This window comes from Hemicordylus capensis, chromosome 1 (assembly GCF_027244095.1).
Source record: "Hemicordylus capensis ecotype Gifberg chromosome 1, rHemCap1.1.pri, whole genome shotgun sequence".
Lineage (NCBI taxonomy): Eukaryota > Metazoa > Chordata > Lepidosauria > Squamata > Cordylidae > Hemicordylus > Hemicordylus capensis.
The window spans coordinates 365,905,031-365,920,310 of NC_069657.1; the positions used below are offsets into that span (position 1 = coordinate 365,905,031).

Here is a 15,280-nt window from a genome sequence, read left to right on the forward strand (position 1 = left end):
AAACCCGGTTTAAGGGGAGGGGTACTTAGGCGGGTTAACTGCCAGGAGGCAACTGGGCTCAGCTGCGAGCCCGGTGGCTCCCACAATCATCCAAAATCGGGCTAGGCTCCCCTAGCCCAATTTCAGCTGATTGAGGGAATAGCTTCGTTGTCTTTCATTAAAATTAACTTCAAGGTAGTTTACAACATAATAAAGTAATAAAACAAAGCAATGTTAAATTGATTTTAACTACTATTTAAATCTCAATAAAACATGATAAAAACATACAAAGCATACATCGGGTTCAACCTGCCTATGCGGGTCAGAGGAGATAGAAATAATCCAACATGTTTTGTTATATTGCCCCTCTTATAAGGACTCCCATAAAAGGTATATCTCCCCTCTATTGCAGATGTATAATTACTTTCTGCTTTCTGATATAAATCAATCCACAACTTGTATGGCAGCTAAGTTTTGTGTAGCAGTGGTAAAAACAACAATTGACAAAGTCCCAACCCAGTTGGTTGTAATATATCCCTTTTATTCTTCTTAAATTATGTATTTGATCTTTGATCAAAATAAACTGATTGATTTATATCAGGTTCTCCTATTCTCCAAAGCTGTGCCTGAATAAAACAGTCTTTGGTTTCCCACAGAAAGCGGTGAGAGAATGGATCTCACCGGGGAGGAAATCTCATAGGCTGGAGGCAACCACAGAATACCCTGCCCCTTGTGCATAACAACTGAGCCTTCAAAAGTGTTGGCACATAGAGCTCACCTCAGCAAGTTTTGTGAGGTGAGTAGAATCACTTGGAAGCAGGTGGTCCTTAAGCTATCTGAGTTCCAAGTCACTTAGAACTTTAAAGGTAATGACCACCACCATGAATTGGACCCTGAAATCAACTGATAGCCGGTGCAGTTCTTTTAAAATAGAAATTAAGACCATTCCACACAGCTCCAGAAAGCAACTTGGCCACAGCATACTGCATTAGCTGAAGTTTCCAAAGACTCTTCAAGGGCAGCCTCATGCTTGTCTGGATTAACCTCCATCTTGTCAGGATTGTTTGCTGCATCCAGCCCTTCACTGCCTCTAGGCCCCAGTTCAGTATATCCACCAGTTAGTTCCCTGGGCTCAGATGGCATTGTGAGATAGGGCATAAGATATTTGTGACACCTCAGTCCAAACCTCTAGATGACCTCTCCCAGAGCTTTCATGATGTTAAATAACATGTGGGACAGAATTCAATTTTGCAGGCCTCTGTTTCATAGTCCCCCACTGACACCTTCTGAATCCTAACCCTCCCACTAAGGTAGGACCAGAACTAGTCCAAAATTGAACCTCCCAACCCTGAAAGGTGTCCCAGAAGGATATTTTGATCACTGGGAAGTCCAGAAGAACTAAAATGGGCCACACACCCTATTTATTTATTTACTTACTTACTTATACATTTTATATTCCGCTCTTTCCCCAAGGAGCCCAGAGCGGTATACTACATACTTTAAGTTTCTCCTCACAACAATCCTGTTAAGTAAGTTAGGCTGAGAGAGAAGTGATTGGCCCAGAGTTACCCAGCAAGTATCATGGCTGAATGGGGATTTGAACTCAGGTCTCCCCAGTCCTAGTCCAGCACTCTAGCAACTATATCACTATCATATTTCCAATACAGATTGCCCACTAGGACAGCTGAGGCCATCTCATTTCCCAATTTAAGGTAGAACCTAGATTTATATGGGTCCAAATAGCTTGTATCATCCAAAATCCTCTGCAGTTGAAATGTTTATCACCTTGTCCAAAAAGGGGGAGGCCAGAAACAGGCCTAAAGTTGTCTAATTTGGCCAGATAGATGGAAGCTTTCTTCAATAGGGGCTTCACCATTTCCTCTAAGAACCATTGATATTATTTCCTCCCACAATCATTCCAACCACTTTTATCAGCCATTATGGGCAATGGTCAAGAACTCATGAGGTTGCTTTAGCACTACAAAGGACCTGGTCTACATCCTCAGGCTGTACAAGCTGAAACATATTCAACACAACTGGACCAGACAGTGCCTGAGGCAATTTATTCCCTGCTACAATTAACCTGGAGTCCAGGTTAAAGTGGGTATGAGTTACTTTATTGGCAATGTGGCATGCAAACTAGTCAATCAAATCAATCAATCAATGAGGCTGTATACACAACCAATTTATCTGGGGCCATGGAGGGCTGGTGGGGAGGCAGGCTCCCACCTGCCTCCTTGCACACAATTACTGTGTAACTGAGGGCTCTGCTGTTCACCATAGCACAGAAGTGTTGCCTCGGCGAGTGACATTGCTGGGAGCCAGAAGTCCTTTGGCATCCCACAATCCCAGCGGGGATTTCCCCGCTGCCAGGCGCTCTTGCTGCCCAGCTTTGTGAACACTGGGGCTGCAGGCCGCACAACAGGGGAGTGTAGGGCACACTTGCACTGTTCTACTCCACTATTAGCCCAGCTAAAAAACCCAGGCTACCTAGTCACAGAGCGTCTCACGACCGGCGTTTTTCACAACCAGATCTACCCAGGTAGGGCTGCCCTAGCCTGTGTAGAACCAGTTGTGAGAACCAACTTTTTATTTCAGTCTCTGACCAGAAAAACAAGAGTAGACAGATAAAATAAACCAAACTGATCACAATAGGCTACTGAGAGCTCCTCCTGGGAAGGTGCAATATACAATATAACAATGACTCAACCATTCAGAATAGCTTCACTGGCATGCAGTGGTGGCATGTGGATGCAGTGGTGGCAGATAAATAACTTTTCTTTGCTGCCATCACTGCCAGCTTTGACCATGGAAAAATCTCTGAGGGCTATCTAAAAACCGAGTGGTTCCATAAGCCTACTGTAAGGTCCCACTTCCTCCTGTGTAAAGTGTTTTAGATGGCCTCAGAATTATGGCCACTGGGGGAGCACTATTCCACTGTCTGTTGTGAGCAGGCTGCAGTGCCCCTCCCTGCATGGGAGAGAGGGAGCACACAGCTCCTCCCAACTTAGCCAACAGAGGCTACCCCTAATTTGGTTCTGAGATCATGGAGCAATCAGTAGTGAGAAGGATAAGAGACGCCACATGCAACTGTAGTTTTATAAGCTTTATTAAAGGCAAATGGTTACAATCAAGCAATTTAGCACGGAAGCAAATCAATCAATTGTTTTTCTTCCCAAGAGTAGTATAGTGTGTTCAGTAACAGCTAAAATAATTTCCCCCTCACTAGAAATGAATAGCAGCAGCAAGCATTTTCTTTCTTACTAGCAATGACCGTGTGTGTGTGTGTGTGTGTGTGTGTGTGTGTGATCTTTGCAGCTGTTATGCAGCTAAGACACAACATTCACAGTTTTGGTTCTAAGCAGAAAGAGGGAGGGGGAAGAGAGCCATCCAAGCATGGGAAGGAGGAGTGAGGGCGGGAGATGAGTGAAAAAGGAAAGAACAGAGAAGGGAGGAAATGCCCATTCTGGCCTCGGGCCCGAAGGTGTGAGTGAGCTGAGATGGAGGAAGGGAGAGGGATGGGGGTAGAGAAAAGCTGACAGGCTGAAGAAGAGAGAGACTTTTCTGGGAGGCAGAAGAGAAAGAGATCCATAGGACAGAAGGGGGAGGGAGGGAGGGGAGTTGGACAGGGATGTTAGTTTAGAAGATGCTGGGCTGAAAGCACATTTACAGGTATATTTACCAGGTCTTGTAGGTCTGCTTTGGCTGAAGGACACAAGGATGACGATCTTGACTGCGCAGGGAGGTGTTCACCTGTCTAGGTGTCTTGGCAGAGTAATCGGGTATGCAGGGATGGAAGTCCCTCCAATCTTAGAGACCAGGACAATTCCAGCAATCTGCTAGGCCTGAGTGCCTTTACCAGATAGGGGTTACTCCTCCCACGGAGTGAGAGCATGCCTTCCCTTCTCTCATGTCGGGGTGTCCCCCTTTTTATACCTTCCTCCTGGCCTGTTGTACATATTTCATATCAGAAACAGTTATATCAATCTCTCTGTGTCTCCAGTCTGATATAAACCCCTAGTTCCCCCTCCCAGATTCTCTCACCATATTTGGTCAACAAGTCTACCAATCTTGGGGTGCATATCTGGCACTTGTTTACAGTCTCAAATGGAGCTGTTCGCAAAACATTCCTGTTTCTGTCCAGATTGACAGGCTTGTGGTCACTTCAGAGCAGGGTTGACACCTCTCAGTCTAGAGCAGGGCTGCTCAACTTTGGCCCTCCTGCAGATGTTGGCCTACAACTCCCATAATCCCTGGCTATTGGCCACAGTGGCTGGGGGTGATGGGAGCTGCAGTTCCAAAACAGCTGGGGGGCCTAAGTTGAGCAGGCCTGGTCTAGAGGAATGGGTTAAGAGATAGCATGCAAAGAGGCTCAGCAACTAACTGTGTGAATATAATGTACCTCTAAAATATGTAGGTAGCTGATATCTATGTGCAGTTTCCTAAGACCTTCTAAATGTGAATACTCCTAGCAAATTTCAAGCTAGTTCCCATGATTTCCACTTAGCATAGCACAATGCACAAACAAGCTTCGAGGCAGGGAGGGGTGAGTCTTCTCCTCATGTCAGGCCTTGACTAGAATAAACCATTCCATTCAGTTACTGTACTTTGGCTCAGCAGACCCAAAGTTCACACTCCAGTTTCTTGCAAAACAGCAATCCCAGATACAGATCTAAGCTTAGCCTTTTGGACTTTCAATGCTGGTCCCAATCCCACCAAAGTGCTCACCACATGTCCAGCAATCTGTTCCTTTCACAGTCTGCCCCAGGGAACTGCTGCCTCCAGCTCCCCAAGGGAGTCACAGAACGCTTTCTCCTGGCAGCTCTCCTCTTGGACTGGCCTCTCTCATCACTGACCAGTTCTGGTTTATATAACCCTTGGTAGGTGGGGCAAGCCTCATGAGAACTCAGGCTATCTTGCATAGCCCTGATCCTGTGACGAGTCGCTGTCTTCAAGCAATGGCACGATGCTATCCTGTGGAGGCCAGGCAGATGCTCCCTGGCCAGTGCAAGCAACCACCTTCAGGGCTACATGGCCAGGAGGGGCCAACACCGGCCACACTAGGACAGTAGTTTCCCAAGTGCCAGCCTGATCTCTTATGGTGGTCTGCAGCGGATCCCTGACACCTACATAGTCCAATCATATTAATGGGTCACCCCCATTAATCCCAATGGGTCACTCCCAACGCCAAAGAGGCCAGAAGATGCAGAAAACCTAAACCCTACCAAATAGTGATCTTTCCATGACTATTCTTTCACTCCTGTAGTACTCTGTAAGAGCAGAAACATGACTTTAACTGGTGATTAATGTTACAGTAGAAGTTGGCAGAACTATGATCTGATTCTCCTCGTCAACAAGCCCCTGTATGCAGTTTGTCCACATTATTGGTAGTGGAGACCTAACTCCATGACAACAAGGAACAGATGCAGCTTGACTATGTGGTGTTTTCTTTGAAAGCTGTCACACATGTTTTCTGATTCTAACTTTGTCAAGTATTAATGAAAGAATGGATTCCCACCCTTGGAAAACAACTAGATGTGTATGGATCAGGGAGCCATCACCATCCAAACAAAACATGCTGTATTTGTTATGGAAATGATTATCAGTAATATGGGGGAAAGAGTAATGTGTGAAGAAGCCCCAAATTAATATTCCTTAACATAAGCATGGTTATTTGTCTGAAGCACAACAATATTTGGTTCTACAAGGCTAGTGACTTTTCTCAATAACGGTTACACTTCTAAAAATCTGTGATTAAGGATTGAATTTATTTACTGCACTCATTAATTGATTAAAGCCTGCTCTAAAACATCTGAAAAAGTCTCATGAAACATAATTGTGGAGAGAAAGTCTATGTTCAGTTAAGTGCCAAGTTGATATAGATGATGTATAAAAACAAGTTTGAAAAAGAAGAAATAACCAGCACTAAAATGATAGGCACATCTGGAACAATATGTGAATAAATATGGACTATGCATGGCAATTGCAGATCATGATATTCTGCTAATAGGTATACAAATAAGAAAGAGTTATTAACTTCTACTACTGTTAATCATCTAAGCTAGTACAGTAGAAGGAATTTCAGCATGAATTGCAATCTGAAACCATACTGAATGATAGTTGCTTTGTGTGGAGTGTGCCACTTGCACAGACTGAATGCCTTCTGTCTGCTTCAGGGTGTGGCATCTGCGACTGGGGAGAAAAACTGGCATGTGTGGGTTTTGTTTTTAATAGCAGACTGATTTAATTGTGCTGGGACCCCTATTGTATAGTCTTCAAGCTTTAGCTGGGTTCCTGAGACAACTGGAACAAAAACAGCTAACACTTTCCCATTTCGAATGTCCCTCCAAATAATCTTTCAAATAATGTATTTTCAAAAACTGTATAATTCCTTGTGTTTTATAATCTTATATAGAACTAGCTGAAAAGTAAGTGAGAAAACATTGTAATCCTCCAGGGAGCTTAGGTCAATATATCTTAGCAGGATTCTTAAAAGACACATTTGAGTTTAGATGTAAATATCTGAAAGAATAAATGTGTAATTAAGTGTATACATTATTTTTGAATATACATGTACAAAAACACATACAAGTAGACATCTCTATATATTTGCATATGAAAGAGTTCAAAAATCAAGTTATGAGGTTTAATGTGTATAATTAGTGAGTGTTTGAATATAGAAAAGAAAGAAATCCAGGATAAAATGTCAAAAAGGCTCAATAACAAAGATGTAGTATTCTCTTGGCAAAAGCTGATGGATGGCTTGGCATGAATTCATCTTACGTTCTGTTATTCTTTCTTCTACAAAGATGATATATACACCCTTTCTAAAAGTTTGCATAGAATAGCAATTTGTTGTTTTTACAAACTATAATGACCCTTGGGTATGCACCTGATTTCCCTACTAGAATTACTTACTGATTTCTCCCATCAGTTTCTAGCCATATAACAGTTGTTTTTGAAAAAGTAAAGGTAAAAGGTAAAGTGTGCTGCTGAGTCGGTGTCGACTCCGGGCGACCACAGAGCCCTGTGGTTGTCTTTTATAGAATACAGGAGCGGTTTACCATTACCATCACCCGCACAGTATGAGATGATACCTTTCAGCATCTTTCCTATATCACTGCTCCCCGATATAGTTGTTTCCCATAGTCTGGGAAACATACCAGCGGGCATTTGAACTGTCAACTTCTGGCCAGTCAAGTCATTTCCCGCTGTGTCATTAGATGTAGAAGAAATATAATTGGAACATAAGGATTATTAACACGTAGCTGACAAATTCAGAAACCTATAAATATTAAGGGCATAATCCAGAAAAAGATACAAGTAATGTCTCATTGAAAGCAATTGAACTATGACTAATCTTCTATTTATTTCAGTGGATTTAGTTGTGGCTAACTTTTACTACATTGTTCCCAAAGTTCATACTAGGGCATAGCCTCTTGACTGGATTGTTAATGCTTTGGTCAAATGATATTTAAGTTTTGTCAAATATTATGGGCAGAATGCAGCCAAAGTTAAACAAAGCATTTCAATCCTATTGTGCAGACATTTTACTCTCTTATAGAAATAAGTGTGGCTTAAAGGTGCTTAACTTTGGCAGAAATGTGCCCAAGATGTGCATCTATTACTTAATGTATTTTGTTTATAGTTGTTTCTTATGATAGTGAATACCTTCTTTTTGATCAAATACCTTTCTTATGATAGGAATACCTTCTTTTTGATCAAAAGAAATTGAGTGATTAGTTGCTTGCTTTTAAATGAATAGTATCCCTCTCATTGACTTGGAGGATTAATATGGTGGTTTATGTGTGTCTCTGTATAGTATTTATTAATTGCATGAAAATAGTTCTTAATTTGTCAGTATCAATAGTGGCGGCATGCTGCTGTATAAATTCAAGTCATTTCTATGACTAATAATTCAACAACATTGGAAGTAATCATTCTTTGGATCATCTATTGTGTTTTACATACAGCAGATGCAACTGGATTGTTTAGGGACATAACAATAGTGCTGAAAATGTGTGACTCTCTTCTGAAAATTCTTGGTCTGCATACAGATTCATAGAACATGCTGAAAACAGCCCCATATGTCATAATTGTATCATTAATGCAAATGATTATGAGGACTTTGAGGCAGCTGGACACTGTTGCAACTGCAGAAATGTTGCTGCTATAGGTTGTTGGACACAATGTTAGCAAATCATGTCTTCTGAAAATGATATCATCAGCGAAAAGGTATACTGTGTACCATTACTATTACTCAAGAGTGTACTACTGAGAGCAAAAAAATATTGGGATTGAAGAGTATACTTTTTTTTTAATCAATGCATTTTAAAAAAAAAATCAGAATTTTGTTCTCATTTTTCTCACCTCCTTAGTTGTCTAGCAGACTGAGATAACTACTAATACCTCTTCGAAATACATACAAATATTTGCAGTAGAGTCATTAAAATAAATCCTGATATGCTATTTTAAATAATTAGACAATGACAATCATTTGTTGCCAGTTTAGCATCCTTTTGAACTTGAAAAGGTGACAGATCTGGGGTAACATAATCTGAAGGGCTGCCAATCAATCAATGCCTTTTAATCAATCAGCTACCTGACTGTTTTTTAAAATAAATCAATCAACCGATTAATGTACATATTAAGTAGGCCAATATAGATGATAGATGATATCTCGAAGGCATTTAATGAAGATAGTTTTACTTTACAAAGAGTGCAATCACTCCTGTTATACAACCTCCATTTTGTGTCAAGGAGGAACAGTCCTGCTTGGAGGAAACAGGAAACAGTCCTGCTTGGAGGATTGCTCCCTAAATTTGGCAAAGTAACCTGTTACTGTTTGTTTTTTGTTTTTTGAGCCCATTCTTATGCAAGTTTACTCAGAAATATCTTCCAGTGAGTTTAGCAGAACTGACTTCCATGAAAGAGTGCATAGGATTGTAGCCTTAGTCTTCAGAATACTCAATTGGTTTCGAATTAAATCCCACAACCGCAGTTAACCTGCTAATGAATACTGGGGCTATTAAATGCATTTACTATACACAAAGATGTACATAGATAGTTTATAACAATGGCATCAGTCCTGATAACAGGCGACAGCACATATTACAAACTAATACTTTTCATCTACAAAAAACAAATAGTTTAAACAATTATTTCTGTCCTGTTTTAATCTCTCCACATAGAGTACTTGATAGTTAACTTATATATAATTATGATCCAGCAAGGAAAACCCAAATGTGCAAGCAAGGTGGATGTGCATTTTGATGCAGACAAGAATGTACATCTCCGCATTTGGAGTTACAGTTAAGAGTTGGATTGGGGTCAACATGTCAGGTGACACTTATTTATTTATTTATGTACATATACTGCCCTTTGTCCTGTGACCCCTGGGCAGTGAAAAACAAATTGTTAAACAATAATAAACACACACACACACAGCAAGCAACCAAAAGATACAGCTAAAAAAACAGATTGGCAGCCAGAGGACAACAAATCACTAGCCAAAGCCAGAGTAAAAAGGGCAGTCTTAAATTTGCCTGTCATGTGCCAAAGTGACTATGGATATGGCACCTTGTGAGTCTGATCATATACAAACTTGTTTATGTAGTTTGTCTTTATACAGTTTAATACAGGTCATTAAAAATTATGCTGCATTACATCAGAGCTCATTCTATCTAGCTGGTGTATTTTTGGTTGTTTTTTGTTTGGTAAGTGAATGTCAATTATTAAAACACAAACACTGGGTTTTATCTGGAATTGGAGGGGTGTGTGTGCTTTGATTTAATTTGTTGTTGTTGCTTTTCACATGCCTAAAAAGGGAACTACAAAAAAGGAGGAGGCAGCACCCGTCCCTCCTTGTGCAGTGTGGTACCAGCTGCCCTATTTCAGGGAGGTGAAGAGGCTGTGAAGTGTGCATCTCTTCTTCCCTGCATCTACCATCGCGCTAGAGCTGTAGCAAAAGACGGAAGGAAAATCCAGTCCGCGTTTTCCACGTGCACCGGAGTAATCAGAGAGAAGTGGATAATAGTTGTTAGAGCTCTCTCGCTCTCCCTCTCCTTCTCTCGCTCTCTCATGCCATGCTGGGCCAGATAGGCTCAGCCAGACGTGTATTTACCCATATCCGGGTTAGAGAGGAAAAGAAAAAAGTTTCATTTAAACCTGAACGAAAAAACAAAACAAAAAACTTTCAACATGAAACCACACAGCAGGAACAGGCACAGACCGTAAGGCATTCTTACAATTTATAATCTCCATCAAGGACTTGGGGAGGGGAGTTTTGACCATTTTAAAATTTTGTTTCGTGTGTTGTGCGCGTACGGAATTATCAGCAAAGGTTTTTGTTTATTAAAATAAATGTAGTCTCCCGCATTGTGGGAATTTTTAATATTTTTGTCCTCTCCGTCCCCCGCCCCCATTTTTGTTTTGCCCATTTTTCTAGGCTGGGGAGGGAGTTAATTAATTTCTCCCTCTCTTGCAATGTTGCAATGATCATGGCTGCGCAAGTGGCAGCGGCTCCGGCGGGTGCGAACAAGAACAAGGGCAAAACCCCGAGTTTGCCGGCAAACTTGAGCCAGGACCTCAACTCGGGGGGTCCCGTGGCTGGCACCTTAGGAGCTGCTGGATCAGGTGCTCTCTTGGGGGTCGGAGATGGGACTAACAACAGCAGCAGCAGCTTGAATAATGTAGATCACCATCTCCTCCACCACCATAATGAACTGAACATGGCCAATAATGCAACTTCTGCTGCTGCCGCCACCGGTAATAACAACAACGCTACCAGCAGCGCCGGCTCTTCCTCGGATGCCGTTTTGAAAGAACCTGGAAGCTCATCGGGCTTTTCTTCTCCTTCCTCTCCCCCGACTATGGAGACAGGGCTGCTCCCCAACCACAAGTTGAAAAGCGTTGGAGGCGATCGCCCTGCTGCCGCACCTCCCCACCACCCCCATGCCCAGCACCATCCCCAGCACCCAGCTCACCTCCATGCCCAGCACCACCATGCTCACCACCAACACCAACACCACCATGCACTTCTTCTTCTTCAACAACCTCCACCACCACCACCACCACAGCTAAATCAATTCCAGCAACAGCCGCCGCCTCAGCACCATCCGATGCAGAATAACAACAACGGCGGCGGCGGCAGCAACAACAACGGCGGTGGCGGCGCTGCTCAGCCCAGCAGCGCAGACATGGAGCAACGGCAGCAACATGGAGGAAAAGACAGTGGCTTGGGGGGACAGGCTGAGCCCCAGAGCCAGCCACAGCCTCAGCCCCTGCTGAATAAAGGCGGAGACGAGGAAGAAGCGACGCGGACGCCGCCACCGGCGGACAAAATGGGCGAGCAGCACCTCAGCAGCCGCTACGACCACCCCAGCTTGGGACCTTTGGGCGGCCAGCAGCAGCAGCAGCCGCCGCCTCCGCCGCCACCTCAGGGAGCGGGCAGCGGCGGAGGCGCTGGAGGAGGCGGAGGCGGAGGAGGTGGTGGCGGCGGCGGCGGCGGCCCCTCAGCAGTGGGTGTCTCAGAGTTTAATAGCTATTACGGCAACGCTGGCAGCAGCGGCGGAGGCGCCTCCTCAACGAGCCGGGCCGGGCCTTGCTTTGATCAACATGGCGGACAACAAAGCCCCGGGATGGGGCTAATGCACCCCGCGGCGGCCCCCAACAGCATGGACCCCCTGTCCAACTCACACGAAGGCTACGCCAACAGCCAGTACAACCACTACCCCGGCGCTTACGGCCGGCCTGGCAGCGGCAGCAGCGCGGGAGGAGGAGCGGGAGTCGTGGCGGCGGCGGCTGCAGCAGCAGCAGCAGCAGGAGGTGGCGGCGGCTATGGGGGCTCGTCCTCTGCCTTCGGGGTGCTGAGCTCCCCCAGGCAGCAGCACCAGCAGGGCATGATGCTGGGCCCCGGCGGAGGGAGCAGCCTTGGCAAGGCATCTGGGACTGCGGGCTTCCAAAGGTTCTCCGGGCAAAACCAGCACCCGTCTGGGGCCACCCCAACCTTGAACCAGCTGCTCACTTCCCCCAGCCCTATGATGAGGAGCTATGGCACCGGCTACCCTGATTATACCAACCCGAGTGCTGCCCCATCGCAGCAGCAGGTTCAGGGAGTAGTAGTAGCAGCAGCAGCAGCAGCAGCAGCCACCCCAGGAAGCCAGCAGGCAGCAGCAGGCATGGGCATGGGCATGGGCAAGGACATGGGTTCCCAGTATGGAGCTGCAAACCCAGCCTGGGCAGCTGCACAACAAAGAAATCATCCAGCTATGAGCCCTGGAAACACTGGACAGACCATCAGCAGGAGCCAGGTAACAATAAGAATCCAAAGGAGCCATCAGTGTGTTGTTTCACTTATGTTTGTGTATGTCCTAGGCAAGCCTCACTTTCTTTCTTTCTAATTTACTTTTCTCTTACTCTCATCTCAACTCCTTGCTGCTTCCCTTACAGTGTTGGATAACGCACTATGTCTGACTCTGATTAGGTTAGGGAGACATCAGAGGGGAAATGGCTTTCTTGCTGAAAATAAGACCATTTTGTTGCACGTTTGAACAATACACAAGTCGCACTCCACCCCACCCAGTGCTCGTACCCTAGACTTATTAGAAATCTGAACACACAAGGCCCTGAGGAAAACCACTTTGGAGTTGGAAAGGGAGGAACCAGTATTGCAACTAGCAGAGCCTGCAAAATAACACTTTCTTTCCTGTCCTGTCCTGATTTATTTCTCTTAATGAGGAAATAGGCCTTTTAGCTTATTAGTAAATTATGTTGCTTGACGAAATTTATGCCAAATCCCAGCAAAAACAATCTATTTCTCTAGATATGTGCCACAGTCGTAAAAGAGGGTCACATCCTAGTTTGGATGCCTTTCATTTAGCATGTACTTCACTGTTCTTCATAAGTCTAAAAACAGTTAAAATGCATGTGGAATATACAAGAAAGCATTTGTCATTTCTCCCTTTTTAATACAGGTAAAACTTTAATCTTCATCAGATGAGAGATGCTTTTTTTCTGACTAGGGCATGAGCATTGCAAGAGTTCAACAATAAATGTTTCTGGCAACTATACACAATTTCCGATTAGATATAGCCTGAGAATTACCAGATCGATAGATATCGGATCGTGATTAGATTATGTTTATATAAAATTGTCTCTTTGCCACCTTTAAACCCATAAGAAATAACTCCGCACACTTGATGTTTCTTGCTCTACAGTCTGAGCCTAAAGAGTGACTTGATCTCCTTTGCAAGGTTTGGAATTTGAATTGTGGAGGTAAACTGGCTGTAATAGTCTCCAGACAGCTGCCTCTGAGTTGACATCTAATCTGCCATCTGATTGGCTCCTCTCTCACCATTGGGCATTTAGCATTGCTGATGTAAATAGAATTGCTGAGCAGTACAGTCACAAAAATTCTTGCCACAAATAATAACCGAGCAGTTTTGCTCACAGATGCAAGGTTACACATTCTTAGAAGAAGCTGAAATAACTGGCAATTGTATTCAGATAGTTGAGGTTAAAAGGACTTCAGCAACCAAGCGACTACTATATAAAGAAGTCAATCTTTTTAAAAATTAAGACTTTAGATTATCACTGTATCTTCATTGACCTTTAAATCTATTTGTAGCTTTCTTGCTAATAAATTTTGAAAGTTTTCTTTATTCTGATCGTGTGCATAGTTCTTAAAATTAAGTGGTGCTTATTTAAACTGTTATGGCTTACTTTTAACAAACATATATGTAGCAGAAACACCCTTGTGAAAAATCTGTGTGTGTGATTGAATCCTAAATTTTATGCTTTTCCTACATAGAGAAGAAAACATGTAATATATTACTTATATAAGGTATTTTTAGTGCTGTTAGCTTTATTTGTGTACTGCTTGTCTATTTTTGTGTCCCTCCATTGTTTAGGTATATATGATTGTACATAAAGGAATTATATATACTTAATGTTATTATTGAGATGGTTTTGTTTTAAAGTGTTTTTATAAATTCAGCATGTCATATTTTAAAAAAATCTGTTTTGCATTTGAATGTAATAGATCAGAAACAGCAGGCATCATGCTTCGTTTAGTTCTGTTGGTATAAAAATAAAATACAAGCTTATGCTTTGATTCGTAGGTAAGTGAATTATGTTAAAAAAGGAGTAATAATATATTTAAGTTTTATTGTGGACCTTTAACTTCCTTAACAAGACAATTTTATTATGAACTGCTAAATCTTTGAATATGCTCTAATGAACAGGGCTAATGGATATAAATTCCCATGTACACTCTTTGAAGGTTCCAAAAAGCTTAATTTTAGAGTGAAAGACATTTTAAAATGATTACGTCCTAGAGGAGGCAGAGGCTGCAGTAGTGAGTGATGTGCTAACATGAACAAATAATTTGAACCTTGGACCAACTGAAAACATATTTGTCTATTGTCTGCAAACCATTGCTGTAATGTTTTAGTTTCTCTCTTTAATGGAGAAGTGAGAATTCAACGAGTTAATTTTACCCCTCTTTTGACTTTTCTGAGATAAAAGGATTAGTAGAAACCATTAGGTAATGAAGATGTGTACGTATAATATCCCATAATTAATTGTAAAATATTTGCTTTGTCTCCTTTGTTACAATAGACAGTTTAAAATGTAGAGTTTTAATTGGTAGAAAGGGCATAGCATGAAGGATTGTAGTTCGATGTTACTTCTGTGTGCTCTTTCTTGATTGTAGGAATCCATACAAGTATTTAATTTTATTAGAATGAGAACAAATTCATTATGTACTCCTCATAATCATGGGAAATACAATTTTACAGTTTTAAATGATTCATATCCTGCTTGTAGTAGCAAATTTCTGTTAGGTACCATAATATATAGGATGCAATTTATAACATGTATTCTGGCAAGGTTCATTTTTTGAATATGCCACATAATATTTGTAATGTTTTTGTTTTGACTTCAGTACAATTTAACATTTGGCTAACTGAGAAATATAGTTAAGAAAATAAACTTAAAGTGACATTTTTAAAAATGGAATGTCATTGAGGTAGAATATAATTTTCATTGGGTAACCAGTTGCTTCCTTAAATGTATATATTCTTTAAATGGTTGATATACATTTTAGCTATTGTATCTTATGTGGGTAAAAGCACTGCAGATTTAAGATGTGTGAAATAGAATATTTACCATCACAAGTGGGTGGGTATCTTGGGTCTGATACTGCTCCAAATTTGTGTGTGTTGTATCTATTTATAAAAGTATGTGCATATTTACAATACAATTGGTAATTCTAATCAATCTTTTCCATTAAATAAAAGGA

At 42.2% G+C, this 15,280-nt stretch overlaps 1 protein-coding gene and 1 long non-coding RNA gene across 9 annotated transcripts in view; one reads left to right on the forward strand and one right to left on the reverse strand.

Annotated features, from left to right (window-relative positions):
* Positions 1-8,276: 8,276 nt before the first annotated feature.
* Positions 8,277-11,667, reverse strand: LOC128344195 (uncharacterized). Its single transcript, XR_008315714.1, has 2 exons — positions 10,965-11,667; positions 8,277-10,146 (listed from the first exon to the last, which is right to left on the reverse strand). It is a non-coding gene; the product is annotated as an uncharacterized LOC128344195 (long non-coding RNA).
* Positions 10,024-15,280, forward strand: part of ARID1B (AT-rich interaction domain 1B) — a 676,179-nt gene continuing 670,922 nt past the window's right edge. For 4 of the 8 annotated variants that reach the window (XM_053293734.1, XM_053293751.1, XM_053293741.1 and 1 more), the window contains exon 1: positions 10,024-12,290. In XM_053293734.1, the coding sequence (XP_053149709.1) occupies positions 10,473-12,290 (1,818 nt within the window). In that variant the 5' untranslated portion in view covers positions 10,024-10,472. The remainder of the gene's footprint in view (positions 12,291-15,280) is intronic. The other 4 variants (XM_053293768.1, XM_053293777.1, XM_053293796.1 and 1 more) reach the window with 1 other exon arrangement.